At 37.2% G+C, this 19,554-nt stretch overlaps 1 protein-coding gene across 1 annotated transcript in view; it reads left to right on the plus strand.

The window, feature by feature from the left end:
• Nucleotides 1-19,554, plus strand: part of LOC308038817 (dermatan-sulfate epimerase-like) — a 184,803-nt gene that overhangs the window by 81,688 nt on the left and 83,561 nt on the right. The window contains exons 7-8 of the mRNA XM_080341681.1: nt 7,883-8,057; nt 10,932-11,029. Of these exons, the coding sequence (XP_080197807.1) occupies nt 7,883-8,057; nt 10,932-11,029 (273 nt within the window). The remainder of the gene's footprint in view (nt 1-7,882; nt 8,058-10,931; nt 11,030-19,554) is intronic.

Genomic DNA, 19,554 nt, shown 5'->3' on the forward strand with positions numbered 1-19,554 from the left:
TCTATTACACTGCAAACTGTCACAATGTTATAAAGCAAGCAAGTGAATTATTTTAAGAAAGAAATAATTTCCTCTAAAACATAGCAATAGATCCTGTCCTACCTTCAAAGTACATCCTTCCTGCTTTGTAGTGTGCTATGGAAACATTGCTATGTTGATGTAAATATTTACATAAAACCAGAAGGAAAAGAAAACACAAGGAAAGAAATGCTGTTTCCAAGTTTTGTGTATAAAAAACTATGGAAGGTCATTCAAACCAACCACATCCAGACCCCTTTCTAACAAATGTCATGTGTTAGCAGTCCTCATGAAATCAGTCTGCAAACTTTGCCACATACCATGTACTTCTTATGACATTTTAATTTGTGTTCTTACCCTTTTCTAAACGAAGGGATCCGTACACATGGGATGAGGCAGGGCAAGTGTTGCGGAGTCAGGCTGATTCTCGCAGTGGGAGCAGTTGTATCAGCAAGGTAGGACTGCTCCGGGCTGTTCTCAGCCATTTGGGAACACTAACAAGAACAGATAGCATGGGAAAATAACCTGGCTTTCTCTTCTGGTGTCCATGGACCTCAACAAGAAGCAAGAATAACTCTACGTGGGATAAATCATGCAAGCATCTGTCTGTGGCATTGCACTCCGAGGAGCCTTAACCATTCTGCAGACAGGACAGTGCTGATGCGATGGGAGATGAGGCAGGACTAGGAATTAAGAGAGTGAAGGTTAGGGGCAGACTGAATGGGTTTGTTCTTTAAGATAGGAAGGGGGGGCAGTATAAGGAAATGGTAGTTTTTTAAGCTTGCTTGAAAGGCTTTTGGGAAGAAGTAGTTAACAAGTTATATTTTCAAGAACAGATACAGCCTCCCCTTAAAGCTGACTTTGGTTAGGATTAACCCTAAAACCTACAGCCTTGAGGTTCTGGGCTGGCCATCGTAGGACTTCGGTCCACTGTGAAACTCAGATAGTGGGGAGGAGGGATGATGTTCAGATGTCAGAGCAGCAATAGGCACTAATTTTGACGCTATGACTTCCATTTAAATATAGCTAAAGCTCTTGTGCTGTTCCTGACAACCTTGGGTGTGGGAATCTCACCTCAAAAACATGAGGGTGGGAGGTAGTGTGGTGGTTCCTGCCTCGTTATATCAGACTAGAATAAACAACAGCTGTTCTTGGCTTCCTTGAAAGAATTTCTAGTCATTCAGCCTCCTTTTAGTTTGAGACCTATCTTTAGCTACAAAAGTATTTTAATTTTTGCTGTAAGCTTCTTGTAGGCCACAGGAATAGAAAATGAGTAGAGGAGGAAGTGACCCATGAAATATTTGCAGAGGTGATGTTTTGTGTGTGTTCTACTGAAGTGTTTCGTTCAGTATATTAAATATTTATATAGCCCTGCAATCACTATTAATCTGAGTAGTCATGTTTTCCCTAGCCCACCATGAATCCTTACCTTATGGTCACCCCCTTAAAATTAATCAAGGTGAACATAGAGTTGTCATCACTGGAAAACAGTGTATTATTTTAGAAAACATGATCTATGTCTGCCTGACCAGAGCTGGATGTTGCTAAAAATATTGAGAAGATTGATGTTAGGTGAGCTGTATATGTTTTCTTTAACAGATACACAGGCAGAAGAGGCAAATGGAGCATCAGATGATCCTGTATTTCCATTAGTAATAAGTAGTCTGTTCAAAACTGAAGTGCCACATGCAAAGCATTTACTTTGTGATCATAGAAATCCTTACTTTTCTGAGAACATAGGAGGAAAAGTTTTGTCTTTGATTTGACACACTGATATATCTTCCCTATGTATAGGGATGCACTATTAGTAGAACTTATTAGTAGAAATTATTAGTAGAACAACTTATTCTTTTTAGTAGAACAACTTATTCTTTATACTGGTCTATTTGTCACTTCTGTTCATATTTCTTAGCTCCTCTCTTCTGTCGGTTTTCTGTCATTTTTGCCCTTTTTTTTACCATTTTATTCCACTTACACATCCAAGAGTAGCTTGAAAGATACTCTGCTTTGTAGGCACCACTCATATATAAAGGTGCACAAGCTAATTCTTAGCTGTGACAAGCAGAGGTTCATCATGTTGCCAAGTTCAGCCTCGTGACACGCAGCAACTCATCGAGGTGTCATTCTGAATTTCTGGTCTCACTGGCCAACCCACCCATACTCCTCTTTTTCCCTTCTGTCCTCCCAGAAAATCTGCTTTTCTCTTTTCTTCCAGGTGAGAACAAAAGATTTGGTATCGTAATACTAAAATATCCTTTTTCTCCAAATTCATTGTCCTCTTTTCATGTCTGCTCCTAGTTAACTAAGAGCTGTAAATAGCTACTATTCTTCCTGCGTGAACTGGACCGAGATCCTTAATGGTTTGGTCTGTTAAGAAACTGCACTGTAAGGAATTGAGACAATTGCAGAAAACATAAAAATACATATTTTACATCCGTCACACTTCTTTTTTGCTCTTATGACATTTGCCTCTTTCTAACCTCCTATCTTCCTGGACTCTCATCCTTTTATTCTGTTTTTAAACATCTTTATCTCCTGGGGAAGGAGCGGGATGATTTATCTCTTCCTGCTGCTCCCTGTTCCTGATATCTGCGTCAACCCAGCCCTCCAGAATGTAACCGTATTTTGCCCGGTCATCCCTACTTCATGCTTCACTCTGCTTTCTTATCTTGCTTTATGTTTACATTTCCTTCCTTCTGTGTCTCGTTTTGCTTCTGCTGTTCCTACTGGAATATACACTTGAGCTTAAATGAAAGGAAATGAAAGATGACTTGTCTAATGTAATTTTAACCATCACCCCCTTTCTTCTCTACTTGCTTCAACTAGATGAAATGTAAATTCTTTTGCAAAATCTTCTGTAATGTAGGTGTTTTCCTTGCGTTTCTGTTGAATGCTCATATTCGTTGGATAGGTTTATTTAGACAAGAGAAGAGGACAACAACAATGGTCAAAGAACTGTCTCTGTTCATTCTAAAAACCTGAACCGCTGCAAGACTACAGTGGAAAGCAATATAAAGTGAATATAGTTGTCTGCGTCATTGTTGATAGTAACACTTTATTTCAGCTCTGCTCTATTCATCAAATTAATAGCTGTTACCTACCAGCCTGCATTCAAAAATAGGGAAGAAATATAATTTCTTACTCATGTCAGAGCTGCAGAGAACTCGGCTATGGGTATTGATGGCTAAGCTATCAAGTTGCCTTTGAATTCAAAAGAGAGAAAAGTCACATTCCCAAACACTGCTTTCGTTGTAAGATACAGTTAGTTGGTAAAGCCACTAAATACAGGCTACAAATTGGCAGCTGAAAGTTTATTTTTCTTGGCCAAATTCCAGGGATTTTTTTAGCCGCATACCTCTCTGCTTAGCTAAATCGTATAAATAGTGGTTAAATTCTTTTTAATTCAATCCAGTAGGTGCCCCTTAGAAGCAGTGACAATACTAAAAAGAGACACTGTGTTTCTCTGTTTTAGTTCTGGACTGAAACCTTGCCAGAAACATGCCTCTTGAACATTTGCCTTTTTTATAATCCAAATAACACTTTAGGGATGAAAACTGCTGTGTCCTGGCAGTGCAGATCCACAGACACTGAATCCAGAGGAGTCCAGAGCCAGTGGGGTGTGAACTGACCCTGCCAAGGAGAAGTGGTGTAATAAAGAGCACAAGAGTAATCCACAATTGTTTTTTCCCCAAATGGAGGTATAATATTAGAACATCAAACTGCATACTTCAATAAAGTAATTAAAGCAATTGAGACTGTAGTAGAGGAGGGCGGTTGGATTAAAGACTGGATTATTTTTTGTGCTGGAGGACTTCTGCCAGTCATGGCAAGCATTGTACAGGCTCTTTCTGAGCTTGATATGGGGGTTCTGCTTTTCCAGCTATACATGATCTCCATCACACTTGCTATCACAACTGCATTACAAGCAATTAAACTGTAAGGCAAGATGATGCAAAGAACATCTTGATCAAATTATAATGTCAGATGAGACAAGAAAAAACAAACCCCAAACTAGACGCTAAAGGGACCTCTGATAAAACACACATAGAGAAAATTATATTGCTTTGAAAATACAACAGGACATAGATCTGATAAAAGGCTCTGTCAGGACTTCAGTATGTGGCAGTTCTAGACAAATGATTTTAATTGCTTATATTTCTGTCCTCTGCTTAAAATGAAATGTATTTGCTGAAGGAATAATTAATAGACTGCAAAGGCAATTATTATTTTTGAAAGCATATATGGAAGATGATTATATAATAACCTCTTATAAAGGCTAGTTGCTAATTCACTATCCCAGGCTGTATTTCAGAGATTTCAGATAAACTCCAAATTGTTTAATAGCAAGAATGGAAATTGAAAAACTGCATTTGCTCCATGGCAACATATATGTAATAAATGACACAGCTGTGCACAAAACACTTAGATGTTTGCTTTCTTGTTCCACATCATTGGATTAAGTTTTCTCATACAATCACAGGGGGTAAATATGTTGATTGTCGTGGCCGACTCCTTTCCATTTTTCTCCTATTTTCAGAAAGTGTTTACACTGCCAAAGAGCCAGAGGGTGCTAGTGTAGGCTTTGGTGTGCATGCAGATAACTGAAAACAATAAGAGAGACATTCAAGGTGAAGTTGGCGCATTTTATTTGTGGTTTTGCTTTCACTGATTTGTGGGTACGCACATCGATGTCCATATAGCCATATGATAAGTGATGTTGATAAAAGAGAGAGAGAAAAAAATAGAGATTTTATTTTAGGCAGTGTACAGATAGCAACCTATCAGTTGTAGATCTGGTGGTGACCACCAGTCCTCATTTTGTTATACTTAATTTGTGGACCAACAAAACCTCTCTAAATAGTGCCTGTAGTTCCATTTTTAAGTTTATTTAGTAACTTGGATGGCCCATAAGTATTATGAGGAAGGTACTGCAGGCTAGAGACATTTCTTATTTCTCAAGAACAGTGTTTGTCTGGAGAATTGCTTTTTTCTTTTTCAAGAACAGAGCTGTGTGACAGTTGCATAAAGTCACTCTTACTACCATTAACTCACTTTCTCCTTTCCTCTGTTGGCTCTGGTAAAATTAGTCCTTTTTGTATTTCTCACTGACTCTTTTCTCAATAGAGTTTTCTTATTGTTTGTATGTCTTTTCTGCTTTAGATAAACAAAAGTGCAGCATATGGCATAATGGTAATATATATTCTGAAAAAAATGCTTCATTTCTCACTGTCAAATCATTCAATTTGATTGCGAAGGGTTGACTTGATGCTATTTCTCCATTACATGTTAAAACTTTCACAACTCTTTTTGCCAACAAGGTGCCTGTGGCTCTGCTGTCCTTCTAAAAATTGGCTCTTGCTCTGATATGAAGAGCAAGGTTTTCAGCTTTTATTTTGTTTGTCTTTCAATAAAATCTTGCAGGCTTTGGTGGTTAAACTCCTTCACAGGTGTGAGTATATATTCAACCAAACTACTTTCACCAGATGCAATAGTATGTCAGGAATTAAGTTAAAAACTACTTTCCTGGGCCATGTCGGCCTAATTACAGTACAGTATGCTTTAATGAGGGTTCTTCTGAGGTACCTCTGCCTGATATGGCAAACAGCCCAGAGGCAAACTTCACATCCTGATGTCAAGAACTGATTTATTGCTTGTCTGCAATTAACAGTTGAGCTTCAGGGTCTGGATAGAAAACTAGAATAAGACTCTCTTTCAGCTCATATGTTGAATCTAGAGTTGTTGACCTTTTCCGATGCAGATGTAACTCAAAGGCCAAATATCATAGGTTTATCACATAGCAGATACTGCACAGAGTGTGGACAAAGAAGACAGTGTTGATTAAATTTAAATTAGTTTCACATCAAAGAAAGGTTATGGAGGGTGAAAGACATTTAATAAAGAAAGAAAAACAAACAGTGCCCAACAGTAAAGTTCACATGAAACAGATCTTTTTACCTTAGCATAACAGAGTGATCACTGTATATCTAAATGAACTTTGCCATCTTTCTTTTAATTGTTTGAACCTGTGAGAGCTAATGCCAAGCCTGCTTTGTTTGTGTCCCACGTCATTCTCAGGTAATGTTGTGCCTTTTCCAAAACAATGAAGAAAAATTTTCATAGCATAGCATATGGAATATCATTACCAATGACAATACTGAAAAAAATTATGGAGCTTCTGCTCCTAAAAACTATTAATATATTGCTCATCTCAAACAATATTCACCCCCCAGAAAACAGGAGGGGAAAACATTACAGGGAAACTTATTTCATAAATCTACTTCATTTAATAAAAAAAAAAAAATCATTGGTCTTGGCTAGCTCTCAAGGCAAATGTCATGGCGTTCCGTAATGCTGGCTGCAGGAACACACTCCTATTCCCCTGGCACAGGCTGTTACACAGCCTGACCTAAATACTACGAAGAGCTGGAATAGTGACTTGGTTTTGAGTTGGAAGCCTTTGTTTGAGAGGCTTTCCTCAGATATAGTAATTCACTCTGTAGCTTTTGGGAAGAAATCTGTAAAGTCACAGTACAGAATAAGACATTTTTGCCTCCTGTCTAGCTGCAGTGATAACAGCCAATTCAGAACTTCCTTTGGGAGACATTTTTCCCTCCATCTGTAGACGTTTGAATGTGTAATTTATGAAATAGTGTTATGTTTAGCACCCAGCATCATTTTGGTCTTTCTTTGATACTGTTTCAAACATACATGTTCTCTTTCATTAAATAGCTAAAGTTCAAGTGGTTTAAATCTTACTTTTTAAAACTAGAGAATAGCATTACTAACATACCAGAAGGCTAAGTAATGTCTGGGATTTATTAAATCATTCAGCAAAGCTGACCACAGACAGTTGCATATAGAACAAATGCTGGAAGAAAAATAATCTTGTATGTGGATGTTCATTATCCTATAACAGACACAGACTGAGCGCCAAATGCTTGGTATCACTTCTGTCTCTACAATTATTATATTTCTTCTTAGACCTTTAACTAGCTGGACATTTTTGGTTATAGAGGGTTTGAGCACAGAGGAAATACGTAGTCTTAGATCAAGGAAATGATAAAAAGGTAAGTTTAATGTTGATTTGATGTCTTGGTAAAGCAGCTATGCATTCTATCAAGGTAGATATTTATTGGTGACTTTAATGGATAGGTAACATTTACCGCCAACTTAGTGTTATTGCACACTTTTTAAAATCTTGCATTCCAAGAGTGTATTTTGTATTCAGCAAAGTGTATATGTTATATTCGGCCAAAGAGCATTATTGAAGCTGGATTTGGGGTGGGTTTTTTGCATTCGTTCCTAGTATTCCACATACCTGTGAGTCCTTGCCAATTTGTCTTGTCAGCCTTTCATAGATAAAGTGCTAGTTGTGAAAAAGGCACAAATATTAAAGTGGATGTTATTCACCAGACAATGCTAACCTAAACTGTCAGAAGTAACTGAACAGATGTTCTTGGGAAATTCAGGTCCTTTACCATTTTCTAAACTTTAAACCCATTTTAAAATCATGAATTAAGTGTCCAAAAATTGAGCAAAGGCAACAGGAAGTAATTATTTGTTGTGTAAGACTATAATCTGTAATTTATGTATAATTTTGTGTTATGAGCAAAAGAACATCAAACAACATAACTATGAAAATTCCATAATTAAAAAGTCATACAAACTTATTTCTGCTACAATGTATCCTCTTAGTTTGACTGGGTTTTTTTGCTTTATATTGAGTTACAACCCAGGGAAAAATTTTAACTTTTCTTCGCCTTTTTAATTTTGTATTGTTTGCACATAAAAGGATATTTGTTGTGTGGATTAAGTGGTTTGTGAGCAGGATTGGATAATACATAATTATGTTTTAATTTTTTAGAAGACTGTGGGATGTATTTCCCAGAAGTGAAAAATAACCCAGACAAATATTTACAAAGATGTCCCGAGTCTGTAAAAAAGTGGCTGAAACAACTGAAGAGTGCTGGGAAGATTCTGCTATTAATTACTAGTTCCCACAGTGACTATTGCAGGCTCCTGTGTGAACATACTATTGGGTAAGTGCAATGTCCATTTCAAATTATATCTGCCAGACAGCAACTGTAGATAAGTTAGAAGTTGAGTTTCTTTATGTGTTGTGAGTTATTTGGATCTGAGGTTTCAGGTGGGTCTCTCTCTAGTAGAGTGTCACAGGGTACTCCAGGCAAAGTCATCCATCAGTGAGCCCATGGGCTGTATCTGACCCACAGGGCACTTATATCCTGCATCTTTTCTGTGCATCATGATGGGATTGAAGGTGACAGGGTATATTTTTTCGGCCAACACCCAGCACATCATCTGAATCCCAATTTTATCATAATTTTTTCCTGGGCTGTCTTATTCAAGCCACTTCCTTTCTGTACTTCTCCAATCGTGAGTGCAAGTAGTAGTAATATTTCATTTCCTTGCAGCAGATCTGCATGGAAGAGCTCACAAATGTTTCTTCCCAGTGGTGGTTTCCAAGAGATGGTTGTGCATGAGAAATGTGCATTTACAGGTCACAGGAGAAAAGGCAAAACAGGTAGTTCATTGCACTTGGAAACTGGTGATTTGTAGTTGCTGATCACACAGCTATTTTTAGCTGTAATGTTAAGAACATGACTGGTCAAGTCAAATTCAGTGAAATTCAGCAGAACCATTACTTACATCCCTAGAAGCAAATGAATCAGTGATGCAAATGGCTAGAAACAAAGTAGGGCAGTGGGAAGCAACCTTAGCTATCCGGATACATGTGAGAACAGCAGAGTAAATACAGCAACACAGTAAGAAAAGCATGGGTACGGTGAAAAACAGAGCTGCCTTCCAAAACCAGTCCTGCCAGTATCACTTCTCTTTTGTACTGTCTGCTAAATGCTAAATGGAGCATCTGCTGTGCCAGTTCTTGCTGCCTTGCATGAACACTATATTTGCTAATTTGAGGGGAAAATCTTACCACCTCACAAAAAGCAATTCTCCTTATGAGTAAGATGCCTGTGAATTAACTCTTTTGTGTAGGTCTGCCTAGTTATTTTCTGAATGAAAATTTGGTATAAAACTAAATTCTTGGCCACATGCAATGATTTTGGCTTTCTTTTCCTTGGTGAATAAAGTTTCAGCTGTTTAAGGCAGCTGTAGAGATCCAGCTGGAAGACAGTAATCAAGGTAGGAGAGGGGGTTGGTTGCCTTTCAAAAGACAGAAAAGAGACGTTCTGCTAGAAGGATACTGGATTACTCTCTCTTTCCACATGTGTAGGATTTTCTACAGTGTTGATTACAATCATGTTTTCCAGTGACTCATGCAATGTAGCTTACAAGACATCTTCTGGAGAACTGAGTAGTCCACTGTCCACTAGGCGCTACTGAAGTATTTTTTCCTGAAAAAAATTCTAAACATTTTTACTGCTTTTGTGTATTCTATGCCTCTTTTATCAAAAAATAAGACTCTGCACACCCATGTTGCTTTTGCAATACTGGAACGTAACCTAGCTTCACACCTGTTACCTCTGCTTTTAATTTGACCAGGCTAACTGCATTTTATTCTTTACATAAGCCCTTACGAATTAGGTCTATGTAGTCCTTTACTAATTTATTATTTCCCTACTTCTTTCAGTTAATCAATATGATACTGAGGAGTTCAGAACCGTACAGTATTGCATGAAAAAAAAAAAAGTAAGGATAAAGATGACAAGCTGAGATGTGCGTGAAGTTTTAGCCTCTTACTCCTAATATCCTTACCTTGTAACTGTTAACCTTATAAATAATAAATAATAAAAATAATACTTAAAAAAAGCACTCTTTAAACAACACTTGTCTAATTATATATTTTAGTAACCTCAAAACTTGTCAGTAGGCATTATTGTTATTATTATTTGCTATGGTTCTCAGCTTGATGATACAATAAGTGAGGTTAGATTCCTTAAAATAAGGAAGACCCTTGCTAGAGTAGGAATAATTGGCACCTCCAGAAATAGCCCATCTCATGGTAGGACAGGTGGCATGAATGTTCCCCAAGGTTGCCTGTTTTTCCCATTTGCTTTGTAATGTTACTGACTTGTATACAGGTCTCTTAAAAATAGATAAATATAAACAAGTCCCACTTACATACCATGCTTAAACATTCAATCTCATTTAAACTGATGAGGTTTCCACAGTTCAGATATCAATCTGTATTCTTACGGAGCTAATGATCTTTGAAAAGTCTGAATTCAGTGGTGGGATTTGGCTGGCAGAGTAAGACTCATACTTGGTAGGTGTTTATTTGTGAGTCACATGTTTAACCTCCTTGTAACCAACAGGGATTTAATCAGAGCAGCCAGTCGAGTCTGAAGAGAGAGTTCAACTAACAAAATGACATTTCAGCTTTAGGGTATGTGAAACCACCCCGTAGATTTCATTGGCTGCATTAATTAGATCTCTGTCGACTAGAGAGTCATCTTAGACACCCATTAGGCCTATGCATACATACTGTACAGATACCAACTATATAAGCACCTGGGTTTAAGTGTCTTCAGTTACTTCCTACCCCACCACTTGATTTCATATATTCTGCTTTACAAAGGAACTCCCTCATTGACACCTTTCTATACTTGTCTATGCATATGCTGCCATCTGAGATTAAAGTACATAATCTGTAACATGTTCTCCTGAGATTTAAAAACTCTCTGGACCAAGGAACATCTTTTTGCAAATCAGGATTGATCCTGAAGGTCCAGCACTGTGTGTTCTCAGCCAGTTGTCTTCTCAGTTTTGACAGTCTCAGGAAAAGAAGGGCAGTAGTGACATTGAACTAGCATCACAAAAATAAAAAAAAGTGACAGAAGAAGGTTTTACTGTTTTCTTAAGTCTTAAAGAGTATTTAGTGGCATCTTAGCTAATTCATTAGTTTAACTAATTCAATTTCCTTTGCTTTCTAGAAATGATTTTGAAGAGTATTTTGATGTTGTGATCACAAATGCTTTGAAACCTGGTTTCTTCTCCCATACCCCAAACCAAAGACCTTTCCGAACTCTTGGTAAGTTGCAGTCATGACTCCTTTCTCGTCTACTTAGCTGTATCCAAAAAAAAAATAAGTTAGGATAAGATAAATAAGAGGACTGAGAACGGGAGAACTGGACAAAATGTTTTGAAAATCTAGCACTGGGAAGAAAAATAGACTCTATACAAGACTCTTCCACAGATAATAGTAAAAAATTATCTTCAGACTGAGAATCACTGAGAAATTAAGAATCACACTTCTGAGGACAATGGAAAGGCAGAGCTGTGTCAGTAATTAAAAATGACATTTGGGCTTAAATATTGCATCATTAATGAAAAAGGATTAATGAATCCTTTTCTTTATTGTGCTGACAAGGTCGTACACAGTAAATGAAATTTAGTTCTGGGAAAAAGCATAGCAGAAATATTTCAAGAATTTAAAGGAAATTCAAACAACAGTACAAATAAAATTGCAAAGCTGAAGGATATTATTTATGATGGAAATTTGACATTATTAAATGTGTGTACTTTGGCGACATGACAGAGTAGGTGTGAAGGAAGTGCCCCTGTACTCACTTAATATAACTAAAACAATCTGAAATGTTTGGTAGTGTTGTCCATTAAGTAATTAAGGCTGTAACAAAAGAGGTTTATAGGAGTTCATTGAACTGCAAATAACAATAGTAATATGGCTGAAGACAGTTATTTTTCCATATTTTAGTAAATACTTTTATGATTGTTACCTGAAAATTAATCTTATATCCAAAATATCATGTCAGCATATATTGAACTGTATTTTAGTATTTTATGACAGGAAAGTCAGCTGTTCCAACCCAAAAGAAATTTTGCCTGTGGAACTTTTACAGTAAAACTAAAATCAGCAGCGGAAATATATATTAAAACTGCGTTTAAATGTTTCACAGATTTATGTAGGAAAATAAGTAAATGTGATTTTTAAAATATTAGTTTAAATAGGAAACTGCCAAGTTGACAATTTGAAGAAAAATAAGCTCAAAAGGGAAATTGAAACTATTTATATGAAAGCAAGGGGGGAGGAGGCGAGGTGAGAAAGGCTCAGTTCTGCAAACATTTTATTTAGTTTCATATAATGCAAATTGAAAATAAAATGTAATTCACTTTTTTGCTTCGGATATTTTTTAAACAATCTGATTAGCCTGACTTCCTAAGGAAATCCTGCTGTGTCCCTCTGTCAGTAATCCAGCCAGCAACTTTGGAATCTCTTGGCCAGCTTAAGTAAGTTTAATAGACAGCCAAAAATCTCCCAGACCCTTTGACAAGGCTTTTTTTGTGCAAACAAGAGCAGACAGAGGGAGAAGATTTGAAATTACTGTCTCCATTGAGAATACCATGTAGCTTAATCACCTTATTAGATTGTAAGTACCAATTTTCCTGAAGCTGTTCCTTTCTCATGCGTTCAAACAGGAGCAGCATTCCCTGGAGTCCTCTTACAGACTTGCTGGTTTTCATTCACTTTATATTTTGGCATTGCAAAGAGGCTCAAATGAGGGTTGGTCACTCATTACATGAAAACCGTATTAATACAGAACAAAATATAGTTTATGTTATGGAGACTTCACTATCTAAATAGATAAGGAACACAAACAGAACTAAAACAATGATCAGATAAATAATTTGCTGAAACTACTAACCTGTGAGTGGATTTTTTTTCTAGTGTATTTGTATTCCATTTAAAGTAAGTGGTTTCTTCTGAAAGACCAACCAGAACATTCAAAGCAAAGAATTATGCATATAGGAGAGGTTTTTAGAGACATGTTTTGAAGTAGTGAAGAGCTTGTTTAAAACTGTGTGAAGTTTAAACCATTAATATAGGAGTAATTGTATGAGAAAATGCCCAAAATAATAACATATACTTTTAGAATGTTTCTTGTGCTGCCATCCCTCTGTGTTTCTCATAACAAACACAAAGCTTCAGGGTAGACACTGACAGTTTAACCCAGTCACCATAGCTAACAAGGAACACAGTTCATTTCTGAAGCAGCATACAGAGGAGTTTGTAACACATTTTAAGTGGGATGGTTTCCAGTTTCCAAAATTTTTTAAGGCTTTTTAAAATATCAGAACCACTGAAAAATCAACATTTCAGTTAATACTTCCTACCTTTTATCATTACAGATTTCAGGGAAGACAGGAAGAGCCTCTCTGAGAGCACCAGACATACTATATCAGGGAGACAAAATGTCCTTATTTTTGCTTTAGGAAAAAAAAATAGCAGTGGACATCATACTAAATATGTTCCTAAAGCACAAAGAGTAAGCTTTTGTTTGTGTCATTTAGGGGAAAAAGCTCCAGTAAGTGAAACAAATATTGTTCTGTGAAGAAATTTGTTTCAGCAAATGAACTGAAGTAACTGCTTATCAATCCTATCCATTTCTCCATGGCTAAGTTTCAGCCATGTTCTTCCATCCATCAGTGGGTCTGAATTACAATAAATTCCTAATCATACTTTATTCCCAACTATTCCAAGGGAATTGTGTCATACATGGACTTAAGGCACAAAATACAGAATCTGTACTTATTTCAAACACCCCAAGTGTTGCATTGGGTACTAGAGCTAAATTTTAGTTATAGATACCAGGATTTTTGCTGCAGATCTACTAAGGGAAAGGTTTTGAAGTTTACTAAAGAGAAGGATAAATTCTTTCCAGTGAATAATTTCAAAAAGGTGACTGTGTTCAATAAACATTTGAAGGAGGATGAGAAACAGGACAAAGAAGACATTGTCTAGAAATGTGATACTGGATAACTGCTCTGCAGAAATGTTTTTTTCAGCAGACAAGTAATTTTAGAACTAATCCACTTAGAAACCATGAAAAATTATTTTAATTGTGCAATTAAAGATGCATCACTGCTTCATTTGAGTTTCAAGACATGCATCATTTAAAAGAACGAAACACTGTTTGAAATCTTAAAAGATTTGTGTGGCGGCTTTTTATTGAACAGGAGCACTAAAAGTACAATAATTACTTAATTTGCATGATTTTTTTTTTCAAAATACTATTTTGTTAAATAGAGTAGGTTATACATATCTTTCGAGGTTTTAGAATAGCTACATTTGTTTTTACCTTGCATAATAATTTTTCTAATTAGGAGTAACTTATGTAGTTATGCACATAGTTTATGAGAACAATCCTATGCAAAAAAAACTTTACTCCCATAATACGACTACCCCATAATTTACTTGTTATTCACAATGTTACATTTTCTCATACAGAGGGAGATTCCTTTAAATATGTCTTGAAAATGCTAGTAGTATTTTGAGCTATTGGATCTCAGGATCAGGTCGAAAATGTTTGTGTAAATCCTATGTTGAGAAGGTAGGTATTTCTTTGATAAGCTACATCCAGCTTAAAATAATATATCTCTTCATTAAAGAGTTGAAGGAATACTGATAGCAAATACAGTTGTGACTCATCTGATAATCTGTAGTATACCAAGATTTCTGTAACATTTGCCAACAGAGCTTTCCCTTTATCACATCGCTCATTAATGTCATTCAGTTACTAGCCTGCTTGCCAGTTTTGATCACTGTGGAATATATTTTTTAGAATGAAAAATTAAAATAGAAATGCTACAGATAAAATTAAATTCCCTGAAAGCCTTCTGGAAGTCTGTGTGCACAGGGAATTTTCACTTGGTCCTGAATAAGACTTTAGTATCTTTTATTTCCAGCTCAGGAACAGTTACTGTCTTTTCTTGTTTTCTGGTATTTTCGATAAACGGAAAATGTGTTGCTGATTGTTCAGTGTCTGAATTTACAATGCGTATTTAAGAGTGTATGTATATCTTGATATATATGTGTACCTAGAAGCACAGGCTGAAAACAATCCTATATATGGAATGGCAGTGGGTGCCATATTTCTGTGAGATTGTGTGTCCTTATCCAGTGCCCAAAGAAAGAAACCTGCTCTCCTTTTCCTGCAGAGTCTCAGGTTTTCAAAGCCCACTTTCAATTGCACTTTCAGGCTGTCTGCCTTGTTCCTGCACTTGAATTTCTTTCCAGCTTATGGTGCTTCTGCTTCTGATGTAGCCTACAATTTAGGAAACTCTTTCAGTCCTCCAATTTTTCACAATTCTCTGGTAACTACCGTTTTAAGAACTCAAACACAAAAGCTTTTTTCCTCCTTCAGTCATTCTTCTCTATCCTTTTAAAAATACAGGAAAAATGCTATAAACTGAAAGGACGAATTAGGAAAGAAAATAAGGGGACATGATATAAAATGACATATTTCTGGGCTGATCTTTGATAATTAGGGACTGCAACGCTTCAGAAGAAGGAGATGATCCCATGTCTGCTATTTAAGTTTTCTTCTGCAGTCTTCTGTGACGTCTGGGCCTGACTATTGCCAGAAATGGGAGAGAGAACCAGGTGGAGTATCAGGACTGAGCCTATATAACTATTTTGATACATTTATATTCTAAGACCTTTTAGACCTGAGGAGTGGGATCAGGAAGGGAGTGCATTCATTTTCCTGGAAGTTAAATTTTTAAGCCAGGTAATTTCTTTTTGGCTCATTCTTTTTGTTTGAGACTTGTGTCTTTACCACTAGAAGAATACTAAAATACTACACAGTAAAGATTTTTAAGACCTATCATAAAACCAGGATATCTATAAAAAGTATGAAAATTTTGAAACTGATGAAGTTGTACCTTTACAAGGAAATATATCATTTTTTGCTTATTTGAAGATCATAAATGCCATGTCTAGAAAATTCTGATTAAATTTTCAACCAAAATACACTGAATTGAGTCTACAATATAGCTCAGTTTTTGCTATGTAATAGGTATCTCAGTTGCTACTTCTACAGCGAAGGCTACCTTGATAAGAAAAAAACCCTTTTCTTTCACGTCAGGTTAAACTCAAGAGAGCTTCTGTACTCTTTTTGGCTACAATAGTTGTTTCAGTCATCTCTTCTTACCAATCTTGTCTTGCTTTAGATCATCATATCTTCATATTTAAATGGAGATTCAAATTTGACTTTAAAAGTAGTTTTAGATTTAGCCTTGAGCTCCTCACAAATACGGCAGCATGACTGTTGGTGTTTTTATGCAGAGACTTGATATTTGGCGGAGAGCTCAATCTCCCAACAGGAACTTGGGCTTTTGCTGCACCTGTGAATCCTTACGGAAATGTCAGGGCTGTCGTCCTCAGTCTGCAAAGACTGTCATGTTTTCCACAGCGTTGGCACGCACTAAGCTCCTCCAGCCACAAGTCATGTCTAGGATTAAACAGGACTTTTTCTGCCGTCATTTAATGTGGATCTCTGGTACATCTTTATCACTGAACACTGAATCTCAGATGCCCACTGCTTCCCCCACTAGCAGCAGAGGACATGGGGGGAAGAAAATATGGCGTAAATGCAGAGGTGCACAAGGACACGTGTGTGAGACAAAGATTAATGAGAGTGGTGGGGGGAGCCAGGTGATGGGAAGAGAGAGCACAGGAGGAGGCAGAGATAGAGCAGAACATGTAAACACACAGAGGAGAGATTTCATCCTGTGAAGGGATTTTCTGCACTTTAAGCTTTTGCTTTTTGACTTCTACCATTGCCTCATGGAGGATTTTTGAAATAAGTCTAATATGTCAAACCAATAATTTAAACAGGTTTACCCATGTACTGTGCAGACTGGCACTCCCAGCCTGCCCTCCAGCCACAGGAGGGGCTGTTGTGCTGCCCTCCCAGAGGCTCTGTGACCTCCAGAGGCATTTTGGGGGAAGCCCACAAAGAACCTCTTCTCCTGCTTCTCAGAAGACACAACCAGAATAACAACACAGAGGAGACCTGTGTAACCTAAGCCTCCAATCACTTGGGGTGTGCCTTTATTTAACACAGCTGTGCTTGCTGCCATTCTTCTGGACATGGTGCCTCTTCATATCAGCCTGTCTGGAAATATTCTATAACATCAGGCCATGTAATAATGCATATTTGCTGACAGCTTGTGACAGTGGCATATAAATGTTGCACTAGCTGCAGACTGCATTATTCAGGAGCAATAATGTCCATAACTGTTTCCCACATGTCTTCTAAAATGACTGCATTTATATTGTTATAACATCCCACAGTGCCATACAGTCTGTGAAAGCAATGCCATTATTTTCAAGGAAATCTTGTGTAGCAATTCTTTGCAGTCTATTTGCACTGGTTTTTTATGTCTTTTCATGCTATTTAGGAAAGAAAAAGAAGGGCTATAACTAATAAGTAATAATATTTTGTACACTAGTTTTCAAAATTAGATGGTTCTGTGCCTCTTGAGATCATGATACTAAGATCAAGAGTCTTCTAACTCTTCAGTGTCAGAAACAGGTTCTGCATATAGCTAGCAGTAGCAGGTCCACTGTTTTGAGAGATAAAGTATTTGGTTCTATACACAAGCCACCAATGAGATATAATTCCCTACTCATATCTGAGTCTCCATCATTTTTGGAGAAAGAGGAGTTTCTTTTTAAGCAACTAATTGGATGATGCTAATATGGATGATGATATGGAAATATTTTTATATTCAGTAGTAGAACCAGACCTTTTTTATTATCAAAACCCATAAGGATTATGGAACTGCCTTATAAAGCTGATTTCTCAGATGACACCCTCTTTGGCAGCATGGTCAATGTCCGATTCGACTTTCTGAAAAGCAGCCTAGGGTAGGCCAGGAGGGCTGAGGGTGGGTCACACATACAAACAGATTTAATATCATGTGTACAGGGTTTGTTTTTTATCATCCACCAAAGAAGCTCAGAGGATATTTCCAAAAATCTACAATATCAGGCTCCTTGGGCCTGGTATCACCTCCTATTCTTTGTGTAAATATTCTTAGTCTAAAACTATTCCACTTCGTATACTGTGTTTGCACAAATATCAGCCACTCAACAGATTATGTTTTTTGCAGTGTAAACAGCTGTCTCAGGGACTTCTGGTTTCCCAATAATATTTATGTGCTGTAGACATCCATTAAAAAAATCAGCTTATGTTACCTTGTAATCAAAGAGATCTGTCAATTAATCTTTTTATAGTTAGCTAGATAGTACTTGTGTGTAGTTTGGAATCAACAGTTTGGGAATCATTTGAGAATAGAGGTAATCATTTCCTATCATGTCATCAACATTTGTAATTAAGCCATGGGATAGGTAAGATGGGAGACTGTAGTTAAGGACCTCTTTTCTAACAGATTTTATTTCATGTTTGATAAACATAGAGTTAGTTGACAATAACAGTCTGGATTTTGTTTTTTACATGTTCAGTATGGTGGTCTATGTGAAAGTATTTAAAACAGATGCAAAAAGCAAAATAAAGTTGGACCAGCGCATACCCGCATGCTTTTGCAGAGTAGACTTAAAGTCACAGACAGACATTTTTTTATTACTAATTGGCAGTGTATCGTTTATAACCCTTTTGCAAAATGGTGCAATGGGGCACTCTGCAGTTTGCACTGATGGTACAAAGATCCAATCATACAATGACATAGTTAAGCTACTATAATTTCTGCAATTTGCCACTCTGTAGTAGTTAGGCTGTGTGGTAGCAAAAGAAGGAGCAAGCCAAACTTTCCCTTACAGTACATCCTTTTAGGCAATCTGAGCAGAGAAGCCATTCCTTTCTTCTAGGCAAAGAAATGGAGCACTTTTGGTTTGTTCTGTTTTTATTGGAATGGGCTTTAGTGCTACTTGCTCAGGAGTCTTGGGAGGCTAGAATTTCATTGCATCAGTGATGACTGGTCTCGGGCATTTTACAGCATGTCAGAAGCTAGAGGTTGAGTGGCCAATTTTGGTTTCTACCAGGGGGTCACAGCGCTGGCCTAACCACAGCAATTCTTTGTAAACCCAGAATATGGGCCAAACTCTGGGAATTCAGTAGATGACCACTCTTAACTGTCATGGGAGGTACCTGGTTGTCAGCCAAGCCAGCTGCTTGGTTGAGTTGCTGCTTTTTGAGCTCCTTTGGCCAATGCCTCCACCATATTAGCCAGAGGAGCTACCATGACACAGGCTAATTCATTACACTTAGTCTGTTTTCCTTAATATTGAGGCTTATGCAATCACAAGGCTTGTGTGGGTAGGAATTTCTGCACATCCCATCCTGCAAACCTCTATCAGTAATGCAATTTCATCCACATTTGAGTGTGGCCTGGTATTCTCAGAGATACTACAGCCTCTGAAGGCTGGAGAGGAAAAAATGGGTCTGTCACTGCAGCTCAGAGAAAGGCTACGGTGTAAAATCAGTCCTGATTAGATACCAGACTATCCATCCAGGAGAGCCTGGCCACAAATGATCCACCTACCAGAGGATCTGTGAGACTTTGCACGCTATTAGATATTCAGAGAATGCAAGGCACAACTTCATAGGAAAATCAGCTCACTTATTTCCACTGTTGTTCATAACAACTCCTTGTTTATTTAAAAAAAAAAAAAAAGAAAAAAAAATCTATAGTCTTTGAAGTATGACATCTCTTTGTTTCTGAGTATCAAGATGAATGCTGAACTGTGGATACATTTTCCAATGCCTATCCTTCTTTAAAAGAAAAAAATTA

This window comes from Nesoenas mayeri, assembly GCF_963082525.1.
Source record: "Nesoenas mayeri genome assembly, chromosome: 3".
Lineage (NCBI taxonomy): Eukaryota > Metazoa > Chordata > Aves > Columbiformes > Columbidae > Nesoenas > Nesoenas mayeri.